At 51.2% G+C, this 26,311-nt stretch overlaps 1 protein-coding gene across 5 annotated transcripts in view; it reads left to right on the top strand.

Annotated features, from left to right (window-relative positions):
- Positions 1–26,311, top strand: part of NLRC5 (NLR family CARD domain containing 5) — an 86,144-nt gene that overhangs the window by 50,952 nt on the left and 8,881 nt on the right. For 3 of the 5 annotated variants that reach the window (XM_043898539.1, XM_043898538.1, XM_043898541.1), the window contains 20 exons: positions 21–104; positions 481–564; positions 2,402–2,491; positions 3,711–3,755; positions 4,746–4,832; positions 5,633–5,716; positions 8,232–8,315; positions 11,056–11,145; positions 11,337–11,399; positions 14,205–14,291; positions 16,070–16,153; positions 16,959–17,048; positions 17,421–17,486; positions 19,416–19,499; positions 19,573–19,656; positions 22,132–22,218; positions 22,949–23,089; positions 23,828–23,911; positions 24,235–24,318; positions 25,882–25,965. In XM_043898539.1, the coding sequence (XP_043754474.1) occupies positions 21–104; positions 481–564; positions 2,402–2,491; positions 3,711–3,755; positions 4,746–4,832; positions 5,633–5,716; positions 8,232–8,315; positions 11,056–11,145; positions 11,337–11,399; positions 14,205–14,291; positions 16,070–16,153; positions 16,959–17,048; positions 17,421–17,486; positions 19,416–19,499; positions 19,573–19,656; positions 22,132–22,218; positions 22,949–23,089; positions 23,828–23,911; positions 24,235–24,318; positions 25,882–25,965 (1,686 nt within the window). The remainder of the gene's footprint in view (positions 1–20; positions 105–480; positions 565–2,401; positions 2,492–3,710; positions 3,756–4,745; positions 4,833–5,632; positions 5,717–8,231; positions 8,316–11,055; positions 11,146–11,336; positions 11,400–14,204; positions 14,292–16,069; positions 16,154–16,958; positions 17,049–17,420; positions 17,487–19,415; positions 19,500–19,572; positions 19,657–22,131; positions 22,219–22,948; positions 23,090–23,827; positions 23,912–24,234; positions 24,319–25,881; positions 25,966–26,311) is intronic. The other 2 variants (XM_043898540.1, XM_043898542.1) reach the window with 1 other exon arrangement.

A 26,311-nucleotide genomic window follows, 5' to 3' on the forward strand; every position in this document is an offset into this window, starting at 1 on the left:
GTGGTTCTGCATCTCCGCAGGCTGACGCACTGTGCCCTGCAAGCCCAGCGCCTGGAGCTGCTCTGCAAAGCGCTGGGAGGAAGTTGCTGCCTCGGTCACCTTGAGTGAGTGGTTGCGGCTGGCGGGCGGATGGGTGGGGCCATCAGTTGGTAGGTGTTAGTGTGGTGTGGGTTTTTTTGTTTGTTTCTTATGATTTAGATCATGTATTTGTTCCTTGCTGCATCCCCTCAGAGAACCTGGTCAAAGTTGTGACTCATCCCCCTAAAATATAGCGGCCCCCCCCCCCACATTTGACACTCTGAAGCCCAATTCTGATCCCTCAGGGGTCACAAATCTGAGGATGAGAACCCCTGGCAGGGGGGACCCCACCTGACCCCGTGCTGGGTGCTGAGATCCAGCCTGGCAGCCCAGGACTGTAAATTTTGCCATCTCCACCCTTGCCACCCTCCACTGACTTGTCCTCCCCATCACCCTTCCCAGCTTATCAGGCAATGCTCTGGGGGACGAAGGTGTGGCCCTGCTGGCTCGGCTGCTCCCAGGACTGGGTTCTCTGCAGTCCTTGAAGTGAGTAGCCCTCTGGGCAAAGCCTCTGAGATGGGATCTCATCAGGATGAGGGGGTGTGGGCTGGGGGCAGAGGGTATGGTGATGAAGGGGTGGGGGGATAGTCTGTGTCCCATCTCATTCCCACCTGGCGTTATCATAAAGATCAAATCAGACAGGTGGTATACATCCAGCTCTTGGTCCAGTCCCTGACTCATGGCAAATGTTCATAACAGGGTAGCTAACTACTGTGATTCTCACTAAAATAGAGACTGGATTCTGTGATTCTGCAACCCAGCTTCTGAGTTGAGGTTTCACTTCTCAGACCCGGCTCCTTGTCTGCGCATGCTCTCAGGAAGGCCCAGGCAGGAAGGTCTGGGGATTTTGCCTGGTTAGCGCAAACCTGGCAGCCATTCTGGCCCCGGGGTGCGGGGAGGGGCTGTTTGATGGGGCCCTGGCCAGGTTGGCAGGGGCAGTTTGGACTGAAGAAGACACCCAAAGCAGTGTGACTGGAGACTTGAGAGCCCTGAGCACCTGCCGAGAGAGGGGAGATGTTCACTATGGGAGGGGAGCCCTGGAAGGAGGCCGGGAACCCCCAGACTTTGCCTGCACCCAACCAGAGTTTCTAGGCCCTTAAAGGTCCCTGGGTTCCAGGCTCACACGCCCCCTCCTCCTCCCTGGCTCTTCTAGGAGAGCCTTCCTGGCTGCAGGAGACTGGTTACAGGTCCTAGGTTTGCAGCGTCCCTGGACAACTTGCATCACCTCTCTGAGCTCCTGGTTCTAGTCGGTTCACACGGAAACACGGGAGGGGGTGGCTGTGGCTTGGGCATAACCCGTGCTGTGGCTTGAGGGCACTGCCCACTCCAGCTGCCTTTCAGTGGGACGCTGGGACCAGCAGAGGTTGCTTCTGTTCCTGTTCACAGCCTCTAGAGGGTGGGGAGGAGGGCCTTACTGATGCAGGCAAATGTTATGCAGATTGGAAGTGACGTGAAGTAAAAGTTGCTCAGTCATGTCTGACTCTTTATGACCCCATGGACTCTACAGTTCATGGAATTCTCTAGGCCAGAATACTGGAGTGGGTAGCCTTTCCTTCTCCAGGGGATCTTCCCAACCCAGGGATCAAACCCAGGTCTCCTGCATTGCAGGCAGATTCTTTACCAGCTGAGCCACAGGGGAAGCCCAAGAATACTGGAGTGGGTAGCCTATCCCTTCTGGGATCTTTTCCCTCCTGGAAAAGATCCTGACCCAGGAATTGAAATGGGGTCTCCTGCATTGCAGGCAGATTCTTTACCAGCTGGGCTATCAAGGAGCCTTCCAGAATATCCTCCTGTGACCTTGTCAGTACTGGGAACACCTGGTGTGGCTTCTAGCCCGTGAGGGTCTGCACCCACCTGCCAGTCTCCCAGTGCCTGAGGAGTGCTATGTTAAGTGGCAAATATTGAACCACCAGGACGGACTGACAGGCCATGAAAGAGGAAAAGCTCCGTTCCTGCTTTTTCAACAAGGGGCCTCACATTTTCACTTTGCACTGGGCACTGCTCCTCCTGGATGAGGTGGGGAAACTGAGGCACAAGTCACCCCAGATTCATTATAGATAGAGGGAACCACTGAGTTCTAATCTCAGCTCTGTCACCAACTTGTCTCTTAATCTTGGGCAAGACCTTGATGCTCTCTGGGCCTCAGTTTCCCCGTCTGTACAATGGGGAGTTGGCAGAGACACTCTGAGTAACTCTGGGGTTCTGAGTGTTCCATTATCTGGTGCAGGGAGGGACAGCCCTCCCCAGCCCTGTGCTCTGACCACAAAGAGGGTGTTACTGAGTCCTGAGTGACCTCGTCCACAACACCCCTCTGATTCTCCAGCCTCAGTGAGAACGGTTTGTCCCTGGAGGGTGTGTTCAGTTTGACCCAGTGCTTCTCTTCTCTGCGGTGGCTCCTACATTTGGAATTCAGGTGAGAGTGCCCCTGGGACCCTGTCCCATCCGTCGTCTGTCCCATTCATGATGCAGCATCCTCAGGGCTCTGGTGTGATACCAGGCCCAGTGAACAAGTGGTGTGTGTCTGTGGAATGATTGAATAGATGAATGAGTGAAATATAGCTCCATGAATGCTCAAATTTCTCAAAATTCACCATGGGACACAATCCGTATACTGTCCCATACTTACTCTCTGGATTGCCCCGGGAGATGTCTAAGGAAACTGAGAGCTCTCTGGTAGCCATTGAATTTTCAGGAACCCGCCTGAATGGTGGGGTCTCTAGAGCTGATGAGAGTGTAGGAGGGAAGGCACCATTAAAAAGAAGGAAATAATGGGCCTAGAGACTGTCATACTGAGCGAAGCAAATCAGACAGAGAAGGAGAAATATTGTATGACATCCCTTATATGTGGAATCTAAAGAGAAATGATACAAATGAACTTACGGAACAGAAACAGACTCACAGAGAACAAACTTATGGTTGCCAGTGGGAAGGATTGGGGGAAGGGATAGTTAGGGAGTTTGGGATGGACTGATACACTCTTCTATATTTAAAATGTATAACCAGCAAGGCCCTACTATATAGCACAGGTAACTCTGTTCAATGTTATGTGGCAGCCTGGATGGGGGCCGGATGGGGGGAAGTTTGGGGGAAAATGGATACATGTATATATATGCCTGAACCCCTTCCCCATTCACCTGAAGCTATCACAACATTGTTAATTGGTTATAGCCCAATATAAAACTTAAAGTTTAAAAAAAAAAAAAAAAGAAGGGAAGGCTCCCAGCCAAGCAGCCCTGGGCCAGGCAAAGCAGATCTTCCATGGTTTCAGGTAAAGTCTGCCCATCCCTCCCCTCCCACTTCCGAGAGTAGGTGGTGCAGTAGCAGAAAGACCAGGTTCAAAAGTCCAGGCTCACTGCTCACTGGCTGTGTTGCTTTGAGCAGATCACTAGGTCTCTCTATACCTCAGTTTCCTTGTCTGTGAAGTCGGGGTAAGAATACTTCATTACCTCACGATTTTACTGTGAGAATCAAAGATCATGTCAGTGGTGTGCTTCATATGTAGTATGTTTATTGTCCTGTGTGCTGAGAAAACAGGCCACCATTAATTAACCCAGCGTGTCTGGTCTCTTGCCCTTGCCACTGCCCGGGAAGGGAGCCCTTGGCCCTTTCTACTGCTTTCTCTCTGTCTACAGCTCTGCGAGCCAACACGTCATCCTGAGAGGTGACAAAAGAGGCAGGTAAGGAGGGGAAGCTCTGAGGTTTGGGCAGGGGGTGGTCCCCTCTCTCTCTGGTCCCCACTTCCTATAGGTACCCCCCACCCCCAGGCCCATACTGACCGCTGTTAGCTATAGAGTAACCCACCCATATCTGACAGTCTGGAATGGATCACTTCTGTAACCCTCTTTCCCATATTAATGTGCAGTAATCAGCTGCCTTGAATCTCTTCTGAGAAGGCGTGCACATGGGAGGGAGGGAGGAGTGGATGGGTGATGCGACCACAAAACAGGTGCTAGCAGATTGCGGCTGTGTGGGAGGGTGGCGGGGAGCAGCCCCGCCGCTGCCTCTGGAGACCTTTGTAGAACTGCGCAGACTCTTGCCTTCCTGTGAATCACTGCCCTTCCACACGCTGAGTATCACATTTGAGAAACCAAGAACCATTGGTGCTCTGAAAAAGTTTCCATGCCCCTGCGGTAAACAGGTTCCTTCTGTGCCAGGGCTCCAGGCTGCCCCCTAGTGGAGGCCGGCCGCCTGGTCTCACCTTGGCCGGTACAAGGGCGCCTCAAGTGGGGCCAGCAGGTCAGAGTGCATTTCCAGACAATGCCTTAGAGAAAAGCCTCGCGGTAGCAAGGGAGCTGCCTGAAGTCAGGGTGGTCTTGCTTGCCGAGCTAGGGTCTCCCGAGTCTTCTAGGGACTCTCTGGGTTCTTGAAACCAGAAGGATCAAGGCGCAGAGAGGTGGAAGTCATGTGAGTGCTACCCACAGTGATGGTCAGAAAGAGGGGGGCTCTTGTCCTAATGCCTGCCCGACCTGACCTGGTCAGGTGCTGCCCACCTGGACAGGTATAAGCTGTGGGTGTCCTCACTCTGACTTCCTTTCCCTGGGCCTCAGTTGCCCCAACCGTCCAGGGAGGGGCTTGACTGTGACAAAGGCCCTTCCAGCCCTAATGAATCAAGTCTTCCAACGTGGATGATTTGAATTTTCCTCTCAAGATGGTTTCCCGGCTTGCAGGGATCTGTTGGCTGCTGAATCTTTGCCAGAGTTCCGAGCTGGAGCCCGGTTGGGATTCGGTCAGCGCCACATCCCCAGGAGCTTCTGGTACTGTCTTACCGCCTCTTGTTTGGGGGTAACCACAATGGGGTGAGGGATGAGGGAGTGGAGAGTCTGGGAGGGCTGGCGATGGGGCTCCAACATCCCCCTTGTGGAGGAGTCCACGTTATTTTCTCGGAAGACTTCCCAGCCCTGCCGTGAGGGGCTGTGAGACCCTGGCAGGGCTCCTCCTGTCTCTGGGGCTTGATTTACTCACCTAAGAAGAAAGACACGGTAGCTCATAGCTGGTGCCTGAACAAGGTTATCAGGGAGCGGGGAGGAGCAGGAACCAGGCAGTGTGGGAACACCTCATGGGGAGGGGGCGGTGGTGGGGAGTGAAGGCTTCGCTCCTGGGGAGCGTGTCCCGGTGTCTGGAGCTTATATGGGGAGAATGAAGCTGAGTGGAGACATGGGAAAGATATTTCACTTTTAGCCTAAGGATACTGAGGAGCCGCAGACGGTTTTCAGCACAGGAGAGGGTGGTCAGCTTTATACTGTTACAGATAAGATGCCAGCAGGGTGGAGCGTCGAGGGAAGCAAGATTGGGAACCCAGGGGATGTTAAGGTAGCCCGGGTGAGTGAAAGTGGTAGCCTGGATGTAGGCAGGAGCCCAGGAGGACTTGGGAGTGGATCAGAGCTGCTGAGCGCTCAGGGGGCCTTGATTGTGACTGTCAGAGTAGGGGGACTGGCGCCTCTAGGGGGTGGGGTGTTGCATGTCAGGGGAGGGGCCGGTGGCCTGCAGGTTTGGGGGGCCGGACAGGGGCCCTGAGCCCTCCCTGACCTCATCGTGCCTGCTTGCCCCTTTTCAGCCTCAAGGAATGTCAGCTGGAGCCCCTGAGCATCTCCCACCTCTGCAAGTCTCTGGAGAAGTGCCCGGGGCCCCTGGAAGTCCAGTAAGTACTGAGAACACAGCCCACGGCCACGACATGGGCACCTGCCCAGTGACCTGGGGTGGGGGTGGCCTGGTTAGAGGCCAGGTGAGTCCTTCCTGGTCCCTTCCTGTCAGACCCCGCAGTCCCACCCCAGGAAGGTTCCTGGAGGCTCGCTGCCTCCCAGTGACCCTGGTTTCAGGCACCTCACCCCTCCCACTGAGAGAGGCTGTGCTGGGCCTGGGGCTTCATCTCCCATCTGCTCAACTCGGGGCACCTGGGAGCCCCAGTCTGCTCCCACCCCACCCTGGGAGCATCACCCTGGCTCCCACCTGGGCTTGCCTCTGTGGCTGGAGCCTGTCATTCTGAAGGGCACACCACCCCCCCCACCACCCCCGGATACCAGCTCACCCCAGAACACCTGAGTCTGTGACCAGAGGCTGGGCTTAGAATCAGGAGTCCTGGCTCAGCCACCGACCAGCTGGGTGACTTAAGGCAAATAAATGGCTTTAACCCCTTGGGTCTCAGCTTTGTCATCTGCAAAGTGGACAGTCAGACTTTCCTGCCCTCATCATCATTGTTGTCATTTTCTTATAATAATTACCATAAAGTAAAGAAACCCAAGACAAACCTGCCTCACCTAAGTAACCCCTTCCCTTTTCAACTCAGCATTGTTGTTTGTCCTGGTGGCGTTCTCCATTGTGTATACAGTTTTTTCCTGTTTGAAGTCACAGGCCAGCTACATTCTGCAGTTTCACTTTGAAAGTGAAAGTGAAGTCGCTCAGTTGTGTCTGACTCTTTGTGACACTGTGGACGGTAGCCCACCAGGCTCCTCTGTCCATGGGATTCTCCAGGCAAGAGTACTGGAGTGGGTTGCCATTTCCTTCTCCAGGGGATCTTCCCGACCCAGGGATCGAACCCAGGTCTACCTGCATTGCCGGCAGATGCTCTGAGCTACCAGGGAAGCCCCCTTGCCCCATATGTTCTTTTCCATTTTACTAGTTTTTTTTTTTTTCTTCCCTTGCTTTCTGGCTCCCATTTCCAATGCCCTTCTGGCCCTCGCAACAAGCTTATTATCCATTATTATTACCATTATCATTGTTAACAATATCCTTATGTTGACACCAGGGGTGTGTCCTTTTGTGCCTCTCTCCTTGTTCAAACACACATGGACACAGAGGAGGAGGGGGTAGGATGTTGTTAACAGACACAGGATCTCAACAAGTTCTGCAACAACCTTTTGTCTATCACAGAACATTGTGGCTTTTCTGAAATATTAATTGAGACATGTGGAACAAATGAATTTTCAAACAAACCATTTATTTTAGAACAGTTGATGACTTGCTTTATAGAAAAGCTGCAAAGCTAGTCCAGAGAGATCCCTCCCCCACTTGCCTCTGCTTGTTAATATCATTTATATCATGGTGCATGATGTGTACATTTCAGCATTCCATGTGAGATGTAATGGGTAAAGGTTCTGTTGCTTTAAAAAAAAAAAAAGTGTGTAAACCCAGCACTGACCCAAGCAGAGGCCATGGCACTATGTCTGTTGGGGGCCCAGGGGAAAGCCACTGGTGTTTGTGGTCAGGCCACCCCTCAATGAAAGCCACTGTTCTGCCTATGCCCTGAGCCCCAGACCCAGTCCTAGGACAGAGGAGGTATAGCTGAGCCTACAGCCTGGGTCCTGACAGGCTCCTCGCTTCCAACTCCAGAACCACAGGCGGCCCCTCCCACTGTTCCCCACAAGCTGTGTTCCCCTCCAGCCAGAAAAGAACATGGTGGGATACTCCTGACAACCCCAGTGAGGGGAAAGGGCAGCTTTCAGGGGACCGAGGATGGGGACAGAGAGAAGAGGGGGAAGCAAGAGGGGAGGAGGCAGAAGGAAAACACCATCCAAATGCCTCTGGGGGTCAGGTGGTGGCTCCCAACTCCCAGGGAGGGCTGTTTGTAAATCCCAGAGCACTGGGAGATGCTGGTCAACACAGTCCTCCAGCCAGAGCAGAGATCACAGGGTGGGCATCAGGAGTTCCTCCTAAGTGGGCTGGCTTCTTATGAGTTATCTAGACGAGTGATCAGCTGGTTGGTCTGGTTTTGATGGACAGTCAGAGATCCGAGCTACCTTGCGTCTCTTCTTTGCTGACCCATTAAATGCCTGAATTGCCACTGGTCTGTTCACTACTTTGGGTTAAGGCAGCATTCTCTTCTTAACAGGTGCGTTCCACAGGGTACCAGTCTTCAAGGCCCTCAAAAGAATGATCCTTCTAGTCCATGTCTTTTGGGGAAAAAAAACACCTACCATAGTCCCTTAGAAATTCACAAGGCACGAGAGCAGATTAAAGGCTCTGAGAAGTCCTGCAGCCGAGAAAACTAATGTGACTTAACCCGGCATTTCCCAAGCATATATGACCTTCCTTTTCCTCCGGCCTCAATGATAACTCAAGGACCCAGTATTCACAGGGGGTGTTTTGGGCAGTCCTGGTATAGAACACATCTAGCTTTTCCTGATTTCCCCACCTCATTCACATGCTTTGTTTCTCAGATTGTCCTGCGAGGTGCTGAGTGACCAGAGCCTGGAGACCCTGCTGCACTGCCTACCACAGCTTGCCCAGCTAAGCCTGCTGCAGTAAGACCAGTTTCCCCATTTCCCGGTGCAGAGCCAAGGCTCTTGCATTGGAAAGCCATCCCCTTCTGTCCCCTCCCTCCTTCCCTTGAGCTGTTTCATCATTTTACCTGGCACAACTTGGAGCTGCTTCCAGCTCTTCCCTAATACTTTATCAACCTCAGAGGAGTTATTCGACCCCTGTAAGCCTCAGTTTCCTCATCTGACAAACGGAACTAATAATCTTCACCCTCCCCACAGGGTTGGGATTCAGACAAGACAGTTGCTCTAAAAGCACTTTGAAGAATGGAAGGCCTGTGACAACCAGGCCAATGTACCTCTTCCTACCCACAGAAAGGTCACCTGCTCCTCTAAAGAGACTTTACAGTTGTAGGTCATGTATACATCACACACCCGTCTTGAAAGGTCACCATCTAATTCTGTAAAAGGGGAATTTAAACAGCATCCCCCAAAGCATTTAAAACTCTGTTTTCTAACTTCAGCTCAGACTGCTTAGAATTTAAAAAGGATTTACTTTAAATATTTTTCTAGCAGGGAGCAAAAGCAGCTGTAGCTGAGATGGAAAAATACAGCAGAAAATTAAATTGTACCATTAAGAACAGCAACATTAAGTACTCCTGCTAAGGATCTCTCGGCCGCCTGAGATGGCTCTCGTCACACCCAGGATCTTACTTATCCCTGAGTCCTGTGGGAGAGGGAGGAGACATGTGACTTCTCAGAGGTGGGCAAGTGTTGGACTGTAGCCTGCCAGGCTCCTCTGTCCATGGAATTCTCCAGGCAAGAATACTGGAGTCGTTACCCATTCCCTTCTCAAGGGGATCTTCCCAACCCAGGGTCTCCTGCATCGCAGGCAGATTCTTTACCATCTGAGCCATCAGGGAAGCCCCAGGTGTGGCAGAGCCCATGTCAAAATACAGAACCCACTCTGGTTCCTCCCTGCCAGGAAAGGGTGGGTTCCTTGGGACACACAAGTTGCAGGTTAAAATAAATAGGTAGGAAACCTCAGACCAGAGAGGGGCTTCTCTATGCCCAGGTCACACAGCATCAGTGCCCAGCTGATGGAATGAGGTGACCAGCCTGACTCTCGCCAGTGCTTAAGCTTTGTATTACTCAGTACATACTATTTGTACACTGCTCTGAAGCACTGTTTGGGGTGCTGGAGACACAACGGAGAGGGAAAAAAATGACCAGACCCTTGTCTTCTTGGCGCTTACCTTGTAGTAGAAGGAGAGGTCAATAAGCAGAGTGAAAGCAAATAAGATGAATTCAGACAGTGATAATGTATTTTTCTAGGTAATATGGTAAAGAGATTATTGGAGGTGATTTAGACAGTGGCGAGAGTGGTCAGGTAACACCTCTAAGGAGGGACACTGGGGTATGGCCAGAGGGAGGAGAAGGAGCCAGCCTTGTGCAAAGCAGGGAACAGCATGTCAAGGAGATGGAACAGCATGCATGAGGCCCTGAGGCAGGGTGGAGCTTGGTATGTTCCGGGAACAGGCAGAAGGTCAGTGTGGTCAGAGCACAGTGGCCAGCAGAGTTGTAGGAGAGAAGGCAGAGAAACGAGCCTGGGCCCGGTCACACAGGGCCTGGTAGCCATGGGGAGGAGTTTGGGGTTTTGTCCAAGGAGACCTGAAAAGGAGAGGAATGATTTGTGTTTTCAAAAGCTTAGCCTGGAGGCTGGGTGGAGAAGGGATACCGGGACAAGCTTGGAAGTCGGAGCACGGAGGAGCTCTGCAGCCAGAATAGGAGATGAGGGGGCTGGGATTGGGAAGGGGAGAGGGAAGTACATAGATTCAGGGTGGACCTTGGAGGTGGAACTGACAAGACACACTGATGGAAGGTTGTTGGAGCGAGGCAAATGGAGGCACCAAGGATGCCTCCAGGGGCAAGGTGGAAGCATGTCACTTTCTCTAAGGCAGTGCTTCCCAACTGGGGGTGATTTTGCTCCTTGGGGACATTCAGGATGGAGACGTTTTTGTTGGTGGTGGTGGAGGGTGCAGGAGGTTGTGCTGCTGGCGTCTAGTGAGTTGTTGTTCAGTCGCTTGGTCGTGTCTGACTCTACGCGACCCCATGGACTGCCGCACGCCAGGCTTGCCCGTCCTTCACTTTCTCCCAGAGTTTGCTCAAACTCATGCCCACTGAGTCAGTGATATCATCCAACCATCTTGTCCTCTGTCATCCCCTTCTCCTCCTGCCCTCAATCTTTCCTGGCATCTAGTGAGCAGAGGTCTGGGATGCTGCTAAACTTCCTATTGGACAGCCCCCAATACCAAAGAATTATCTTGGTAGTGCTGACCTTGAGAAACTCTTATGGCTTGCAGCTTCCCGCTCCCTGTCAGCAAGGGCTCACCTGTTAGTCCTTGGGATAGAAACAGTATAATAATAACAACACAAAAAGCATGGGGTATTGTGTTAGGCAGTGCACAAGCTTAATTTGTTTCAGTACTCACAACACCCCAGAAGAAGGTGTGCCATAAACAGTCCTGTTTTTCAGATAAGGAAACTGAGGCTCAGAGAGGTTAAGTTACTTATCCAAGGACACACAGCCTACAAGCAGGACTAGAGCCAAACCTAAGCCCACCTGACCCCGAGCTCCTCTGTTTCGCTCTTGAGTCGCTGCCTCCTTCCTTATTGCCTGGCCCACCCGCCAGTGCCCCCCCATCCTTTGTGTCCAGGTTTCTTGCCCACCGATCTTGCTTGGCTCCAACTTGCTCACATAGGACCCCACTTCTTTCCCTGTCAGGCTGAGCCAGGCGCAACTGCCTCCAAGGAGCCCCCTCCTGCTAGCTGACCTCTTCAACCTGTGCCCACAAGTTCAGAAGGTGGATCTCAGGTGGGCATTGCCCTGGGGCAACCAGAACTCAGCTGGGAGGGTGGTGCTGGAGGCTGTTGGATGTGAAGGGTGGGGGTGAGGGCAGTGGGACCCAAATCAGAGATTCAGCTGCTCAAGAAGGGGAACCTGCCCCCTGGGCGCATCCTGAAGCTGTGGTCGGAGGTGGCTGACGAAGGTGCTGTCTGTTCCAGGTCCCTGCGTCATCTGACCCTGCACTTCAGGTCTGGTGAGGAGCAGGAAGACAGGTGCTGTTGGTAAGTCCCCGGAACCGAGCCCCGGTATGACAGGGGATGATAGGGGACACACAGACTGTTCTCCTGTATGTCCAGAGCAGAGGACAGACAGAGAGGGCCGGGCACTGTCATGGGCAAATGAGAAGTCCGAAGCAGACCGGATCAGAGCTCAAGGACTGCTCCGAGGACTACCCCACTGCCTGCCCCCAGGCTTTAACAGCCCCGGAACTTCCCTGATGGTCTAGTGCTTAAGACTCTGCACTTCAACTCCAGTGGGGTATGGGTTTGATCACTGGTCAGAGAACTAAGGTCTGGCGTGCCATGTGGCATGGTCAAAAATAAACAAATAAAATCTTAAAAAAAAAAAATCCCAGCCTCACCAGGATCTGGCCCCTTGGGCAGGTTCTTTAACCTCTCCAGTCCTCGGCTTTCACTGAGAAAAGGGAACTGGTGATAGCAGGTGGTAGATTTCAGGCTGTTGGCAACATAGAAAACACAAGAAGCAGTCACAGATATGAAAGCCCCCCTCCCCCTGACTCCTGGACCAGTGCTGTGTGGTTGTCTCGGTGACGGGGGCAGGCATTGCACAGGAGACAGGATAATGGGCTGAGGGGGCAACCCTTAAATGCACCAGATGACATTTCTGATAGTTATCCGACGCCACTAGCTCACCAAGTGACCATAGACCAGACCTTTGTCCTCTCTGTGTCTCAGCCTTCTCAGCTGTGAAATAACAGCGAATAGAGAGCTGATATCTGTTGAGCATCTGCAGGACACCATTCTGAGAGCCTCGGGCACATTACATCCTAGAAGCCTCATAGTGTGGTCACGCCACAGGTTGGGGTGCAGCTAGGACTTGAATCCAGGCAGTGCTACAGCGCTCCTAGCCCGGGGGCGAGCAAACGTCTTCTGTAAAGGCTTAGATCATAAGTCTGAAAGCAGCACAGACTATATATAAACAATGGCGTGTCTGTGTGCCAGGAAAATTGGAGTTGTGAACACTGAGACTTTAATTCATGTAATGTTTTCATGTCATGAAATGTTACTCTTCTTTTGACTCTTTTTTTTTCCCTCAACTATTTGAAAATGGATAGACCATTCTTAGCATGCTGGTCATATAAAATAGGCTGCCTTGGGCGGTAGTTTTTCCAGTTCATATCCTAACTGAACACTATGGTGGCTTCTAGAATACCTTCAATAAGTCTGATTTCCAAAATGTAGGACATAGACTAGGATGGGATGATTTTTAGGAGGTTGGGCTGATAGTAGAGCACTTCAGTTCAGTCACTCAGTCATGGCTGACTCTTTGCAACCCCATAGACTGCAGCACGCCAGGCCTCCCTGTCCATCACCAACTCCCAGAGCTTGCTCAAACTCAAGTGCATCGAGTTGGTGATGCCATCCAACCATCTCATTCTCTGTCGTCCTCTTCTCCTTCCTTCAATCTTTCCCAGCATCAGGATCTTTTCCAGTGAGTCAGTTCTTCACATCAGGTGGCCAAAGTTTTGGAACTTCAGCTTCAGTCCTTCCAATGAATATGCAGGACTGATTTCCTTTAGGATGGACTGGTTGGATCTCCTTGCAGTACAAGGGACTCTTAAGAGTCTTCTGCAACACCACAGTTCAAAAGCATCAATTCTTCCACGCTCAGCTTTCTTTATAGTCCCACTCCCACATCCATACCTGACTACTGGTTCACTTTCATCAAATTCTTCCTTTTTCAATTCGGTGTCTGATTAAGGGCCTGGTGGCTCAGACAGTAAAGAATCTGCCTGCAATGCAGGAGATTCCTGGGTTAGATCCCTGGGTTGGGAAGATCCCCTGGAGAAGAGAATGGCTACCCACTCCAGTATTCTTGCCTGGAGAATTCCATGGACAGAGGAGCCTGGCGGGCTACAGCCCATGGGGTCACAAAGAATCAGACACAACTGAAGCAACAAGCTCACACAAGGCCAAGAGGAAGTCTCAGTTGCCTCTGAGCGTGTCTGTGACACCTCTTCACATCTGCTAAGCTCCCTTTTAAGTAGAAGGAGAGCCCTCAGAAGGTGCCAATATCTGGCTTGAATTTAATGATGATATTTTGTCCTCATTTCCTGCATCCTTATCCTCATGGTCTGTTCGGGGCAAGAAATGCCAGTTTTCCACTGGAGTCAGTGATAGAGGGTTTTCTTTTCTGATAAGTGCATTAAATAAAAAGAATGAGCTGATTTAAAAATAAGAAATAAATAATAGGATAATAAGGAATTTGGGACCGAAAAAAATAGAGAGTAACAATGATAAAAATTTGAGTTATTGGTTTTAGGTACTTTATCATTCTAAGATTTTTTTTTTTTTTTAAGTTGCTTGCAGGCCATAAGCTATTCATTTACCTTGTTGCGTAGTCTCATATAGGCCTCTCAAAGACAAACTTTACTATTACTTTGATTCCAGTATGAATAACCCTCTGCAGAAGGAGACTTCACCCTGGGTCTCCTCCACTCCACCCCCATGTCTGCTCATTAAAGTGACTCCAAGAGCTATAGTTCACCTTGACTGAATCAGAATCACCCTGGAGAGCCTTGTTCCTAGAGCTGTTTGTTCAGCAGGTCTGGGTTGTGTTCCCAGCATGTGCCTCTCACCACGCTCCCAAAGGGGTGCTGGTGGGGCTTGTCGGGGACCCCACTTTGAGAACCACCCCCTCAGAGAGGAAACCTATGTGGGATCTGCTGGGCAGGGGAGGTGGTACGGGTGGGTGCTGGATGTTTCTAGAGAATCCAAGCTTGAGTGAAGCCCTGCTGGAGCTTCGAGGCCATACCCAGCTTAGGGGCCCCATCTCCCTTCCTGCAGCAGGTTCACTGACTGCGGCCTCCGCCAGGAGCACGTGGAGCCACTGTGCTGTTTGCTGAGCAAGTGTGAAGACCTCAACCAGCTGGAGTAAGTTGGAGCATGCCCTGCATGGCACCTGAAGGGTGTGTGTGTGTGTGTGTGTGTGTGTGTGTGTGTGTACACACCCATGCATGCACTCAGCAGCTCTCAGGACCACCTAACAGAGGAGAGGATGCCTGGGACTCAGTCACATCTGTAAGGTTTCTCTGTCCCCATCTTATCCCTCCCATCCCCCACATAGAGCTAGTTTAGGGTGTACCCCTGATTGATTTAGGGGAGCCTTTTGCAAAGGACTGGGCCTCCCTGGTAGCTCAGATGGTAAAGAATCCACCTGCAATGCAGGAGAGTTTGGTTCAATCCCTGGGTCCGGAAGATCCCCTCGAGAAAGGAATGGCCACCCACTCCAGTATTCTTGCCTGGAGAATCCCACGGACAGAGGAGCCTGGCGGGCTACAGTCCACGGGGTCACAAAGAGTCAAACACAACTGAGCAACTAAGACTTTCAGTCACTTTCACTTCGCAAAGGGCCACAGGAGCCCCTTGGCCTCTTGTTAATCAAGGCATTGGGGCTCTGCTGGCTGGCAGAGCCTGAAATGAAGGGTCCGTTGATTTGCTGGGCAGGTGGTTAAGAATAGCCAATGCAGGGCCCAGAGCCAGCCAGCGTGGGGTTGTGTGGGCTCTCAGATTGATGAGAAGTTGGTATCTCTGTGGCCTGTCTTCAGTGCCTGAATAGTGCAGCCCTACATGGGTAGGGGAAAAAAGCTTCAAGCACGTTTTCTACTATTCTAAGTGCTTTACATATCCTTTTTATCCTCCCTCTCAACAACCCTGAGTATAGATGAGTGGATTGAGAGAGTTTAAAAATCTACCTTAAGTCACACACCTAGTACAATGCAGAGCCTTTGCTCAGAACTGTTAGGAGTCCAGCTTAGGATAAGCAGAACATAAAGAGCGCTGTCCACCAAAAAAAAAACACAATTTAAATTCCTTGTGGTGTGGCCAAGGAAAGAAATGTGGCTGATGAAAATCATGGGTTTTAAAGAAAGGTGAATAAGCAAAGATGTCTTTTGAGTTTTTCAGTTTTTTCACTCAAGGGAGGTTTTTTGTATTCTAAAAATTTTTTCATTAAGTGGCTTCCTGAGACAGACTCTTTCATTTTTAAAGTTTCTCAAGAAAAGATGGAAATAGGTCTCAAAAGTCTCATCATCAGGGGCAAAATGAGTTCAAATTTGCAGTGTAAAAATCAGATATTCCCAGGCACACTGATTATTTTGTTCCTGAAACTGTAGCTAAAACCATAGGATGCTACAAATGGAGGGAAATAAAGTCTTCAAGTGCAGTTTCTGATACTGCATTCCCAAATTAAAAGAAGAAATATTTTGGGTAAATGTGTCCTCCAAACGTCTGTCTTTTTCTTGAATTTACTCTTGTTCAAAAATGACCGCTCCCAACAGGTAGAGGCCAAGTGCGTAGTAAAAAGCTAGTTGCTTTTTCTCTAATTCCTGAAAGCCTGCTGGAGTCCTGGGAGTGGTCACCAGATACTGAAGGGGAAGATGAGGACTGGTTAACTGTGGTGCTGGTGAGGGGATGGAGGTGATTGTGCTAGCGTTGATGGAGGTGATGGGGATGCAGACAGGGATGCTAAGTAGTGGTGATGGGATGGTGCTGGTGGTGATGACGGTACTGTTGGAACAGAAGCTGCGCACAGTGGTGGAGGTGATGGTGGAGGTGATGATGATGGTGCGGGGTGGGTGGAGTAGCAGTGATGCTCACTGAAAAGCAGGCATGTCAGAGCATCAACCACCTCCTCCACATACCTCTTGCAGCCTCTCAGCAAACCTGCTGGGTGATGATGGGCTCAGGTGCCTCCTGGAACGTCTCCCCCAGGTGCCCATCTCCGGTTCACTTGAGTAAGTGATGAGCAGCCCCAAGGACAGGAGGAAGACTCCTCAGGGCCCGGAATGTTAGTGGGCTTCTTTTCAGGCATCCCTGAAGAACTCCAGGGGCAAGGGCTGGGGAGGGGTTGATTTTTACCTTGATTTCCCCCCCTACACCCACCTTGGGTCCTTTCTTCCTTCCTTCATTGCCCACTATTGGTGGAGCTCTCACCAAACACCCGTGAGAGATTATGACTAAAGTTTGGTGGCCCAAGATGACCCTGGGCAGGGAGCAACAGTTCAGCCCTGATCAGCTGCAGAAATCTCAGTTGTCCTGGCTCTTGGTCCATCCATCCTATCCCTGAAGCTCCTCTGACCAAATTTATGGGACACAGATTTGGAGATGTCACCATGGCAGGGAGGGCCCCTGGGAAGTCATCTTCAGTCACTCCTGGGAGACTGACGTCCAGACCCAGGATACAGCCCGTTGCTAGGCAACTGAGTTTTGCACTCCGGGCATCCCTGGCCCCCGTGGAGCTGGAGCTGGCAGCCTGGCCTTATCACTGCCCTCACCCCCGGTCTCAGACCACAGGGGCAGCAGGCACAGTGGGGGCGACTCTCAAAGTTTTCAGAGTATGCTGCCTGGCCTGCCAGGGTGGCGATAGCACCCCTCTGGCTTCTCTCTGGACCTCAGTGTCTCCATCTGGAGGATGGACACTTGGACACTGAGGACTCCCCTCTAGGAGATGACAGCTGGATTGGAGGAGATGAGGGGGCTGGGCAGGGCTTCACTGAGGTGCTGCCTCACCCCTCATCCTGAACCTCTTTTCTCTTCTAGTCTAAGCCACAACAGTATGTCTCAGGAAAGCATCTTGTCCCTGCTGGAGGCTCTGCCCTCCTGCCCACGTGTCCGGGAGGCCTCAATGAAGTAAGGAAACATGGTGGGGAAGCAAGACTCGCACGCTCAGTGGCCCTCCGTCTGTGTGACTTGGGGCAACCTCTGAGCCTCTCTGAGTCTCAGAGTTCACTGATTGTGGGATCACAGTTTCCATCCTCTGAGGTCCACATGTGTGCCCGCATGGGGCCCAGGGAGGCCACCGGGTGGGGAAACGCCAGGTTTAGCATCCTTGAAGGAGGAGGTAGGGGTCTCCTCTGATCAGCAAGGGTATCTCCCATGGCTTCCACCCTCCTGTGCCCCTGTGGACCCAGCCTCCATCCCTCCCTGCACCCCCTGGCACCCGGGTCCTAGGGATGCTGGCAAGGCTGGGCCTTGGGCTTCCATACACCCCTCTCTCTGCAGCCTGGGCTCCAAGCAGAGCTTCTGGATTCACTTCTCCCAACATGAGGAGGCTGGGAAGACACTGAGGTAATTCGTGGTCTGGGGTGACGGGAAAGGCGGGGGAACCTGGGAGAGGAGGCTGACCCTGTGGTGGCCTCCGTGCCTCCTTCCTCCCGGGGTCCCCTCCTCCTTCACACACCCTGCCTGGAGCTACTGCCTGGGTTTGTCTCTCCCACATCTGCCCCCAGTCTCCCCACACCTTCAGCCCCTGGACCAGGCCTTCAAGTGGTGTTTGTGCCCCTTAGCCACAGCCTAACTTTGAGTCTGGAGGCTTCTGAGTTAAATAGTCAGACTCTGGAGCCACTTGGGGTAGGTCTCAGCAAAGAATCCACCTGCCAATGCAGAAGACGCAGCTTTGATCCCTGGGTCAGGAAGATCCCCTGGAGAATGGAGTGGCAACCTCCTCCAGTGTTCTTGCCTGGAGAATCCGTGTGGACAAGGAGCCTGGCAGGCTACAGTCTATGGTGTCGCAAAGAGTCGGACCCGAGTTAGCGACTAACACTTTCACTGCTTCCGCTCTGCCACTAAATAGCCGTGTGACCTTGGACCAGTGACTTGACCGTTCTGTGTTTCAATTCCTCACCTGTAAAATGAGAATAATAGTGAGACCTACCTTTTACGGTTATTGTGAGAGTAATTGTGTTTAAAGTGCCTGGAAAAGACCTGCCTCATCTGAGTGCTGTATCAGTTATTTTTTCTTTAATTCCCCGCTGGTATCCTCAGGCTCTGTCTTTCTCAGCCTTGGGTGAGTTTCTCTACATGTTTTACTTCACCTGTGATCGTGGCCTCTGAATTGGTCCCCTGCCTCTGACCAGGCTTCCTCCAATCCCCCCACAGCACCCAAGGGGACTTTCCCAGCAGGTACGTCTGCTGCTCTGAGCCCTGCGGTAGCTCCCAAGTGCCCTGAGGATAAACTTCGAATGCCTTAGCCTGGTCTTCTCAGAGTCTGATCTGGTTGCCACCTCCTGCCGTGTACTTCCTCACTTCTCCCACCCGCCTACACACACCACCCTCACATCAAGCATGTACACACCGCACACACACACGTATGCAGCATAATACATCACACACATGCACACACACCAGACATACCCCCGTACACACCACACATAACATACACACCACACACATACCACTCACACACCCCATGTGTGCACAGATTGAGCCTCAAGGGATCTTTGTTCACCAAGCACGCGCTGCCTGATGAAGCGTCCCTGCTTCTGAGCACTCAGCCTGGCGTTCTCTTCCCTGCCTTTTCTGAGATCAAATTCTCCCAATGCGGTATGACCCAGCTCACATGTCCGCCCTTCCTGGACGCCTCCGGTGGCCCCTGTCCTGTGAGAGGGAGCAGCCCTCTTGCGCTGTGCTGGATTCTCTTCTCAGCCCATCTGTGAGACAGTGCTGCAGGGCCTGTCTGCCGGCCACATGGGCCGGGCCCTGGGAGGACAGGGCCATAGCAGGAATCTCAGCACCCCCCGCCCCCAAGGGAGCCTGGAGTAGGGTGGGCCTGGAGACTAGGGTAGTGGTTACAGGTTTAGGGTCTGGAGTCAGGCTGACTTGGATTAAAGCTGAAATCTGTCGCTGCTTTTTTCCAACTGTGTGTCCTTGGGTTGGTCAGTCTCTTTGCCTGTAGGTGATGCGGTTGGGGTTCAGTGAGATGGCACGCGTAAGGCAGGCATGCCTGCCTGCTCACGGGGTGTACCCAGAGGCTGGCCCAGGGCCGGCCTTAGAGTCAGGGCTCAGTGAGTGATGACTCTAGCACTTTCTTGGGAGGTGGCCTCTCCAAAGAGAAGCTCCCAGAGCACAGGTTGCCTCTTGGGCCTTTTCTCAGGTCCTGGTCCAGGCCTTTGCACCCAGTGGGGGCTCCCCCTTGGGCCCTGGGGGAGACTGGGGGACAGCAGGACTGTAGTCCCGACAGGCTTCGCCCAAGCTCTGCCCTTTGCCCTCTGCCCTCAGGCTGAGTGAGTGCCACTTCAAGCCAGAGCACGTGCCCAGACTGGCCACCAGCCTGAGCCAGGCCCTGCAGCTGACGGAGCTCACGTGAGTGACTGGGCCCAGCCCATGGGGGCAACCGAGGGGTGGGGCTCCCTGCCAGAATGACCTCTGTCCGCAGGCTGACCTGTTGTTTCCTGGGCCTGGAGCAGCTGACCATCCTCCTGGGTCTGCTAACGTGGCCGACGGGGCTGCTCACCCTCAGGTACCTTCTGCCCTGACCCTGGGAGGGGGCTGTGGTAGGAATGGAGGGCAGAAGTGGGCTCTGAAGAAAGGGTTCCCCCAAGGTCATGGTCTTAGCCATTTCCTGCATCCAGAACCCTGCCATCTGGATGCAGATCCCCTCCCCCCCCCATTAGTCCCAGAAACCCCCTTAGGTGCAGAAGAGCTCCCCCACCCCCTGCCCAAGGTAGGACCTGTACTTGAGGACTTCAGAAAAAAAGGAAACTTAAAAGGACCCCCGGGGACTTCCTGTATTTCCTCTGCAGGGGCATAGGTTTGATCCCTGGTTGGGGTACTGAGATCCCACATGCCCCACCACATGGCCATAAAAATAAAAGACACCCAGCGGAGGTCAGAAATAACATGTAACAAATATGTTCACTCTGATCTTTCGAAAACTTTCAGGAAAACAGAGAGGATTCCAAAAAGTAGAAAAGCAATTTTGAAAACTCCTCATCACCTAGGTTTGACAGTTCATGTTTTTCCATATTTGCTTTGTATTTTTTAGCTAAGATAAGTTATTGATCTCATAAACTATCACACAAAAAGAGTTCACCACAAGTGTTCTTTTTTAAAAAAAAAGGACATTTTCTACATAATCACAGTTGAATTAGGACGCCTACAAAAATGAGTAGCAAGTTCTTGGTGTCAGGTATTAAGCCAGTCTGAAACTTCCCACTGCCCCCATATGGGACAGCTGGCTTTTTGGATCCAGGATCCCGTCTAGGTCCACATTTTCATGATGAACAGGTGACAGCTCTTTGGACTTTTTTAATGGGTGACCTGTACTTGGGGATTTTAGAAAAAAAGGAAACTTCGACGCCCAGGCACTTCCCTGGTAGTCCAGTTTTGTTGAGAAAACAGGTCCCCTGGGCCATTTCTGGCTCTGTCTGGTGCTTCCTTGTGAGGTCATCGAGTTTGTTCCTCTTAACCCCTGACTTTCCTAGAACTGGAAAGGCTCCATGAGATTCAGTTACATATTTGTGTCCAAAAATACCTGCTTGCTGGCCAAGGCTGTGCACCTCCCAACGCCGCCGGTGATGAGGCACATGAAGTCTGGTTGTTCCCCAGCATGACATTTTAAAAAATCCTGGTAGGACACACATAACAAAGTTTACCGTCTTAACCATTTTTAAGTGTACAGTTCAGTAGTGTTAAGTAACATTCACGTTGTGTATCCGAAACACCTCATGAAAACTGAAACTCACTGCCCGTTAAGGCCCCCACCGTGCCTCCTCCCCCAACCCCTAGCAACCACCTTTCTACTCTCTGTCTCTATGAATCCGCCCCCTGTCCGTGCCTTAGCCAAGTGGAATCATACAGTATTTGTCTTTTTGTGATGGGTCTGTTTCACTTAGCACAATATCCTCAGGGTTCATCTTTATTGTACCTTCTTATAGAATCTCCTTTCTATTTAAAGCTGAATAATATTCTACTATGTGGATAAGCCACATTTTCTTTAACCATTCATCCATCAGTGGCCATTTGGGTTGCTTCCACCTTTTGGCTGTTGTGAATATGCTGCTCTGATGTATGTGTACACATATCTCTCTGTATCTCTGCTTTCAGTTCTTTGGGGTATATATCCAGAAGCACTGGATCACCCCAAATAATATTTTTACTTAAAACTTACCTTACTCTGAAAATAATATGTACTCCTCATAGAAATTTGTGGAAAACCCAGAAGAATGTAATAAAATAGTACTTTGAAAAAAAATTCAGCATAACTTTAAAAGCAGCAATATTTTAAACAACTCTTTTTTCCTGCTTCTAAATTAATCTGTGCACATTGTAGAAAGTTCAGAAAATATTGACAACTACAAAAGAAAACTAGCCAGGAGAATTCTGCAATTGATACCATCACTATTAACATTTAATATATTTTTCTCATAGCTCTATCTCCCTCTTCCTCACCATATGTGTTTCTATATATATTTTTCCTTTTTTGAAATACAAAATTGGGATCCTGTCTTATATATAGTCTAATTTCCTTATCTTTGCAACGTGATGTTATATAGACTTTTTCTTAAATCTAAAAGTACTATTTAAAAAATTTTCTCTTTGAATGGTTGGAACAAGGATGGTGTTAATTTTCTGTTTTATGCTTATGCCTAATTTTTAATTTAATTTTTTTTATTCACCAAAACCCAAAAAGCCTCTAGCTGCCCCCCCACCCCAACCCTTAGTACTCTCCTCCCCTCCCACACTAACCTTGGGGAACCTTTGTCTATGTCCACCTCTGTGACTTCCCTGGTAGTTCAGATGGTGAAGAATCTGCCTACAGTGCAGATCTGGGTTCGATCCCTGGGTCGGGAAGTTTCCCTGGAGAAGGGACTGGCAGCCCACTCCAGCACTCTTGCCTGGAGAATCCCATGGACAGAGGAGCCTGGCGGGCTGCAGTCCGTGGGGTTGCAGAGTCAGACATGACTGAGCACCTGTCACTACACCTGTCTGACAGGGTGGAGGAGCCCTGGGTGGGCAGAGCCGGGGTGCTCACGCTGCTGGAAGTCTGTGCCCAGGCCTCAGGCAACATCACTGAAATAAGGTAAGTCCACGAAGGAGGCCCCTCAGATTCTTTCGTCTTTTCATGACCACTGGGATCACCCCTTATGTAGCCAATGGTCTCTTGTCCTATGGTGTCATAGCTGGGTCCCTCGTGGATTCTCTGGGTCCCCAAGATGGCAGGAGCTCCTGGGACCTATGTGAGGGGCTACACATATTTGTTGGGCTTCCCAGATGGCTCAGCGGTAAAGAATCTGCCTGCCCATGCAGGAGACTTAGTTTCAATCCCTCGGTTGAGAAGATCCCCTGGAGAAGGAAATGGCAACCCACTGGAGTATTCTTGCCTGAAGAATCCCATAGATAGAGGAGCATGATGGGCTACAGTCATGGGATCACAAAAGAGTCGGACACAACTTAGCGACTAAACAACACTGCTACACATACTTGTTTGGACTTGTGTAGTAGTTAGGCAGCAGTGCTGGAGAGAGGAAGGCAACCCCAGATCCAAGACAGTGGGCTGTTAGGTCCCAGACGGACACTGCCGGGAGTCCATGCTGGTTGTCTGGAGGTGGCCCCTGGTGACAGCAACACACACCATGACCAGAGGTACCAGAATCCCATGGATTAGCCAAGACCAAAGGCTTTGGTGTCCCGTTGACCTATGTCTGGATCCCCACTGGGCCTGGGAGCTGTCGGCTGAGTGGCCCAGTCCCAGCACAGCCTACAGGGGAAGCTCCTGTGGACCTCACTGTGGCCACCCCTTCCCTCCTCAGCATCTCTGAGACCCAGCAACAGCTCTGCATCCAGCTGGAATTTCCCCATCAGGAGAATCCAGAAGCCGTGGCCCTCAGGTGGGACCCAGTACCTGGGACCCCAAGAAAGAGGTTGAATGGTGATGGGGAGGGAGAGGAGGGGTAATGCTGCTTCTGACCAATATTTCTCATGCCCCTACTCAGAATCCTTTGATGCCCAAGGTCTCTCCGTGGCCAATGAGACCTGGCCTAACCTGCCTCACCATGCCGTCCATCCCCACCCCAAACCCCAGTCTTAGCTCCAGCCATCCCCGCTAGCTTTCAGTCCTCGAACACCACCTTTCTCCCTTTGACCTCAGGGCCTTTGCACAGGCTCTTCCTCCTGCTCAGCATGTTCTCCCCTCTCTTTCCTTCTTCATCCTCTTCACCTGGCTAACTCAGTCCCATCCTTCAGGTCTCAGCTTGAATGCCACCATCTCAGGGAGGTCCCTCCAACCACCCAGACTTAGTCAGATCCTCCCTTTATCCACTCTCATAGATGCCTGGGCTCACAGTTCCTCCAATCCATATAGCACATTTATGGAAACTAAAATGTCACCTTTTTGGGGTGTATGCAGCCCTGCGTGTGTACACTGTGAGGCATAGACCATACCTGGATCTCAGCCCCGACTCATTTCCTTGGGTGGATCCCCTCGAACAGTGAACAACCTGCACAGCCCTACCAGGTCCCCCATATGGACCTCTCCTTCATAATACTTCCTATGATCGATTGGTAAATTGTGGGACCTTATTTGATTAGCATTTATTTACCACCTTCAGACACACTCCTTGCAGGCAGGGACTGAGTCCTCAATACTGACCCAGGTGTTTACAGACTGCTGCTTCCCTCTCCACCTCCAGGCTGGCTCACTGTGACCTGGGAACCCACCAAAACCTCCTTGCCAGGCAGCTGATGGAGACATGTGCCCGGCTGCGGCAGCTCAGGTCAGTACCCTGAAACACTGAGACCCTGAGTTCTCTGGTCGACCCCAGCGCCTGCTTCAGGCCATAGGTGAGAGGTTGGCCAGGGCAGGATGGGGATGAACAGAGCCTGGGGCCATGCTAACCCGGGCATTCTTGTTTCTCTCATTGGGCCAGTAGGGGAGAACCCCAGAGTTGGGGAGAACCCCAGGGTGGCAGAGGGGGGTCCTGCCCCATTGGGTGCTCCTTGGTGGGGCCTTTCCCCTCTCTTGGCCTCCCCATCTCTATGTTGATCCCTGAAGTGTATTTAGCCTGAAATCCTCTGGAATATGCTTGGACTTTTTCAGCTTGTCCCAAGTGAACCTCTGTGATGCCAGCTCTCTGCTGCTGCAAAGCCTCCTGCTGTCCCTCTCTGAGCTGAAGAACTTCCGGTATGTGGACAAGATTTTCACTCAGGAACACCTCTTTCATCCCCCGTGAAGCTTGGCCCCCACCCCCACACTTCCTGTTCCCTTCAACCTTGGGCTCAAAGGAGCTCCGTGTCCCCCTCCCGTGGACTGGGACTCCACACAGCCCTGGAGATGATGCCCAGGTGCATGGTCATCAACATGGCCACGTGGCAAGGAGGAGTCCCTTGTCACTGCTCTTGCTTTTTCTTTTCTTTATTATTTCAAAATAATTGCAAACTCATAGAAAATCTGCAAGACTGAGAAGCTCCGTAGGCCATTTCCCCAACTTCGCCCTTCGTCATTTTTTTCTCACATTTGCTCTTTTCTGCCCTCCCTCCTTCCTCACCCCTCCCCTCTCTCTTCCCTGCCCCCACTTTCTTTTTCTGAACCATTTGAAAGTAGGTTGCATAATCATGCCCCTTGACCCCTAATATTTCAGTGAATTTCCTAAGAACAAGAACATTCTCTCCAGTAAAAGTATGAAATTCAGGCAATTTAACATTGATACCTTACTGTTACCTAAACTACAGTTTTTATTCCAATTTTGCCAATTTGTCCCAGTAATGTTTATTGCATTTTTTTTTTCCCAGTCCCAGCTTCCATCCAGGATCACAAAGTGTGTTTAGGTGTCATCTCTCTTTAGTCTCCTTCAATTTGGAATGTGTCCTCAGCCCTTTTTGTGTGTTTCACGATACTGTCATGACATTCCCAGGCCAATTATTAATGTGTTATATCAGAATGCCCTTGTGCCTGGGTTTCTCTGCTGTTTCCTCCTGCTTCAATTCCTGCATCTGGGGCAGGAATATCACAGAGAGGCTGCTATGTTCTTCTCAGGAACACATCACGTGTGCCACATTGGGAAGCACATAATGTCTGCTTGTCTCCTTACCCGTGATGTTAACTGTGATCGCCTGGTTAAGGCGGAGTGTCTGCCAGGTTTCTTCACTCGCAAAGCTCCTGTTTTTCCCTTTGAAATTAACCGATTATCTGGTAGGAAGATACTTGGAGACAATGTAAATAGCCGGTTCTCCCTCAAACTTTCCCTCACAAATTTTGGCATCCATTGATCATTCCTGCCTGAATCAAATATCAGTATAATGGTTGTAAAATAGAGCTTTTCTAACTGTCAGTTCTCTTTTAAACCAACTGCATGAGAGGAAATTCTTTTGGTGCCACTATACCTTTAAACACCCTCTCTAGTACTTGCTGTGCTTTTTTGTTGTTTAAATAAAGATGCAGGGCTCGTGGGAAATGAGGGTAACTAGCTAGATTTTACAAGCAATGCCTGATTATTGCAGACATTGTGAAGTTGCTACCTGAATGACTGTGGTTTAAGGAACTATTCAACTCGTCTATGTTCCTGCCTCCAGCCTGTATCTTGACTTAATAATTGCCTGATGGGAGAGGTTCATGAAGGGAAGATGGGTCCCCTCCCACTGCCCCAGGAACCACTCCCCACCCCCACCTCCCTGCCCCTGCCGCTTCCATCCAGAGCTCCCAGACTCAGAGCTCCTCGCTGAACTGCTGCCTTTTGACCTCCACCAGGCTGACCTCCAGTTGTGTGAGCTCCAAGGGGCTAGCCCACCTGACATCTGGTCTGAGCCACTGTCACCTTCTGGAGGAGCTGGAGTGAGTCACGGATTGGAAGGGTCTGGGAACCCAGCTGAGGGTGGAGAGGACAGTTGGGCCTTTGCTAAAGTGGGTGGTGGGACTTCAGACTATTACTTTTCTCCCTGATGAAGCCCAGCAGCTCTGAGTGTGGTTTAGGGAAGGCTGAGCACTGGGTTCTTGGTCCTGACTTTTATCACTCACTCAGAGTGACCTTGAGCGAGTAACTGTGCCTCTTTAGACTTGGACTAGACTTAGCCTGGAGAAGGAAATGGCAACCCACTCCAGTGTTCTTGCCTGAAAAATTTCATGGACAGAGGAACCTGGTGGGCTACAGTCCATGGGATTGCAAAGAGTCGGACACGAC

This window comes from Cervus elaphus, chromosome 4, assembly GCF_910594005.1.
Source record: "Cervus elaphus chromosome 4, mCerEla1.1, whole genome shotgun sequence".
NCBI lineage: Eukaryota > Metazoa > Chordata > Mammalia > Artiodactyla > Cervidae > Cervus > Cervus elaphus.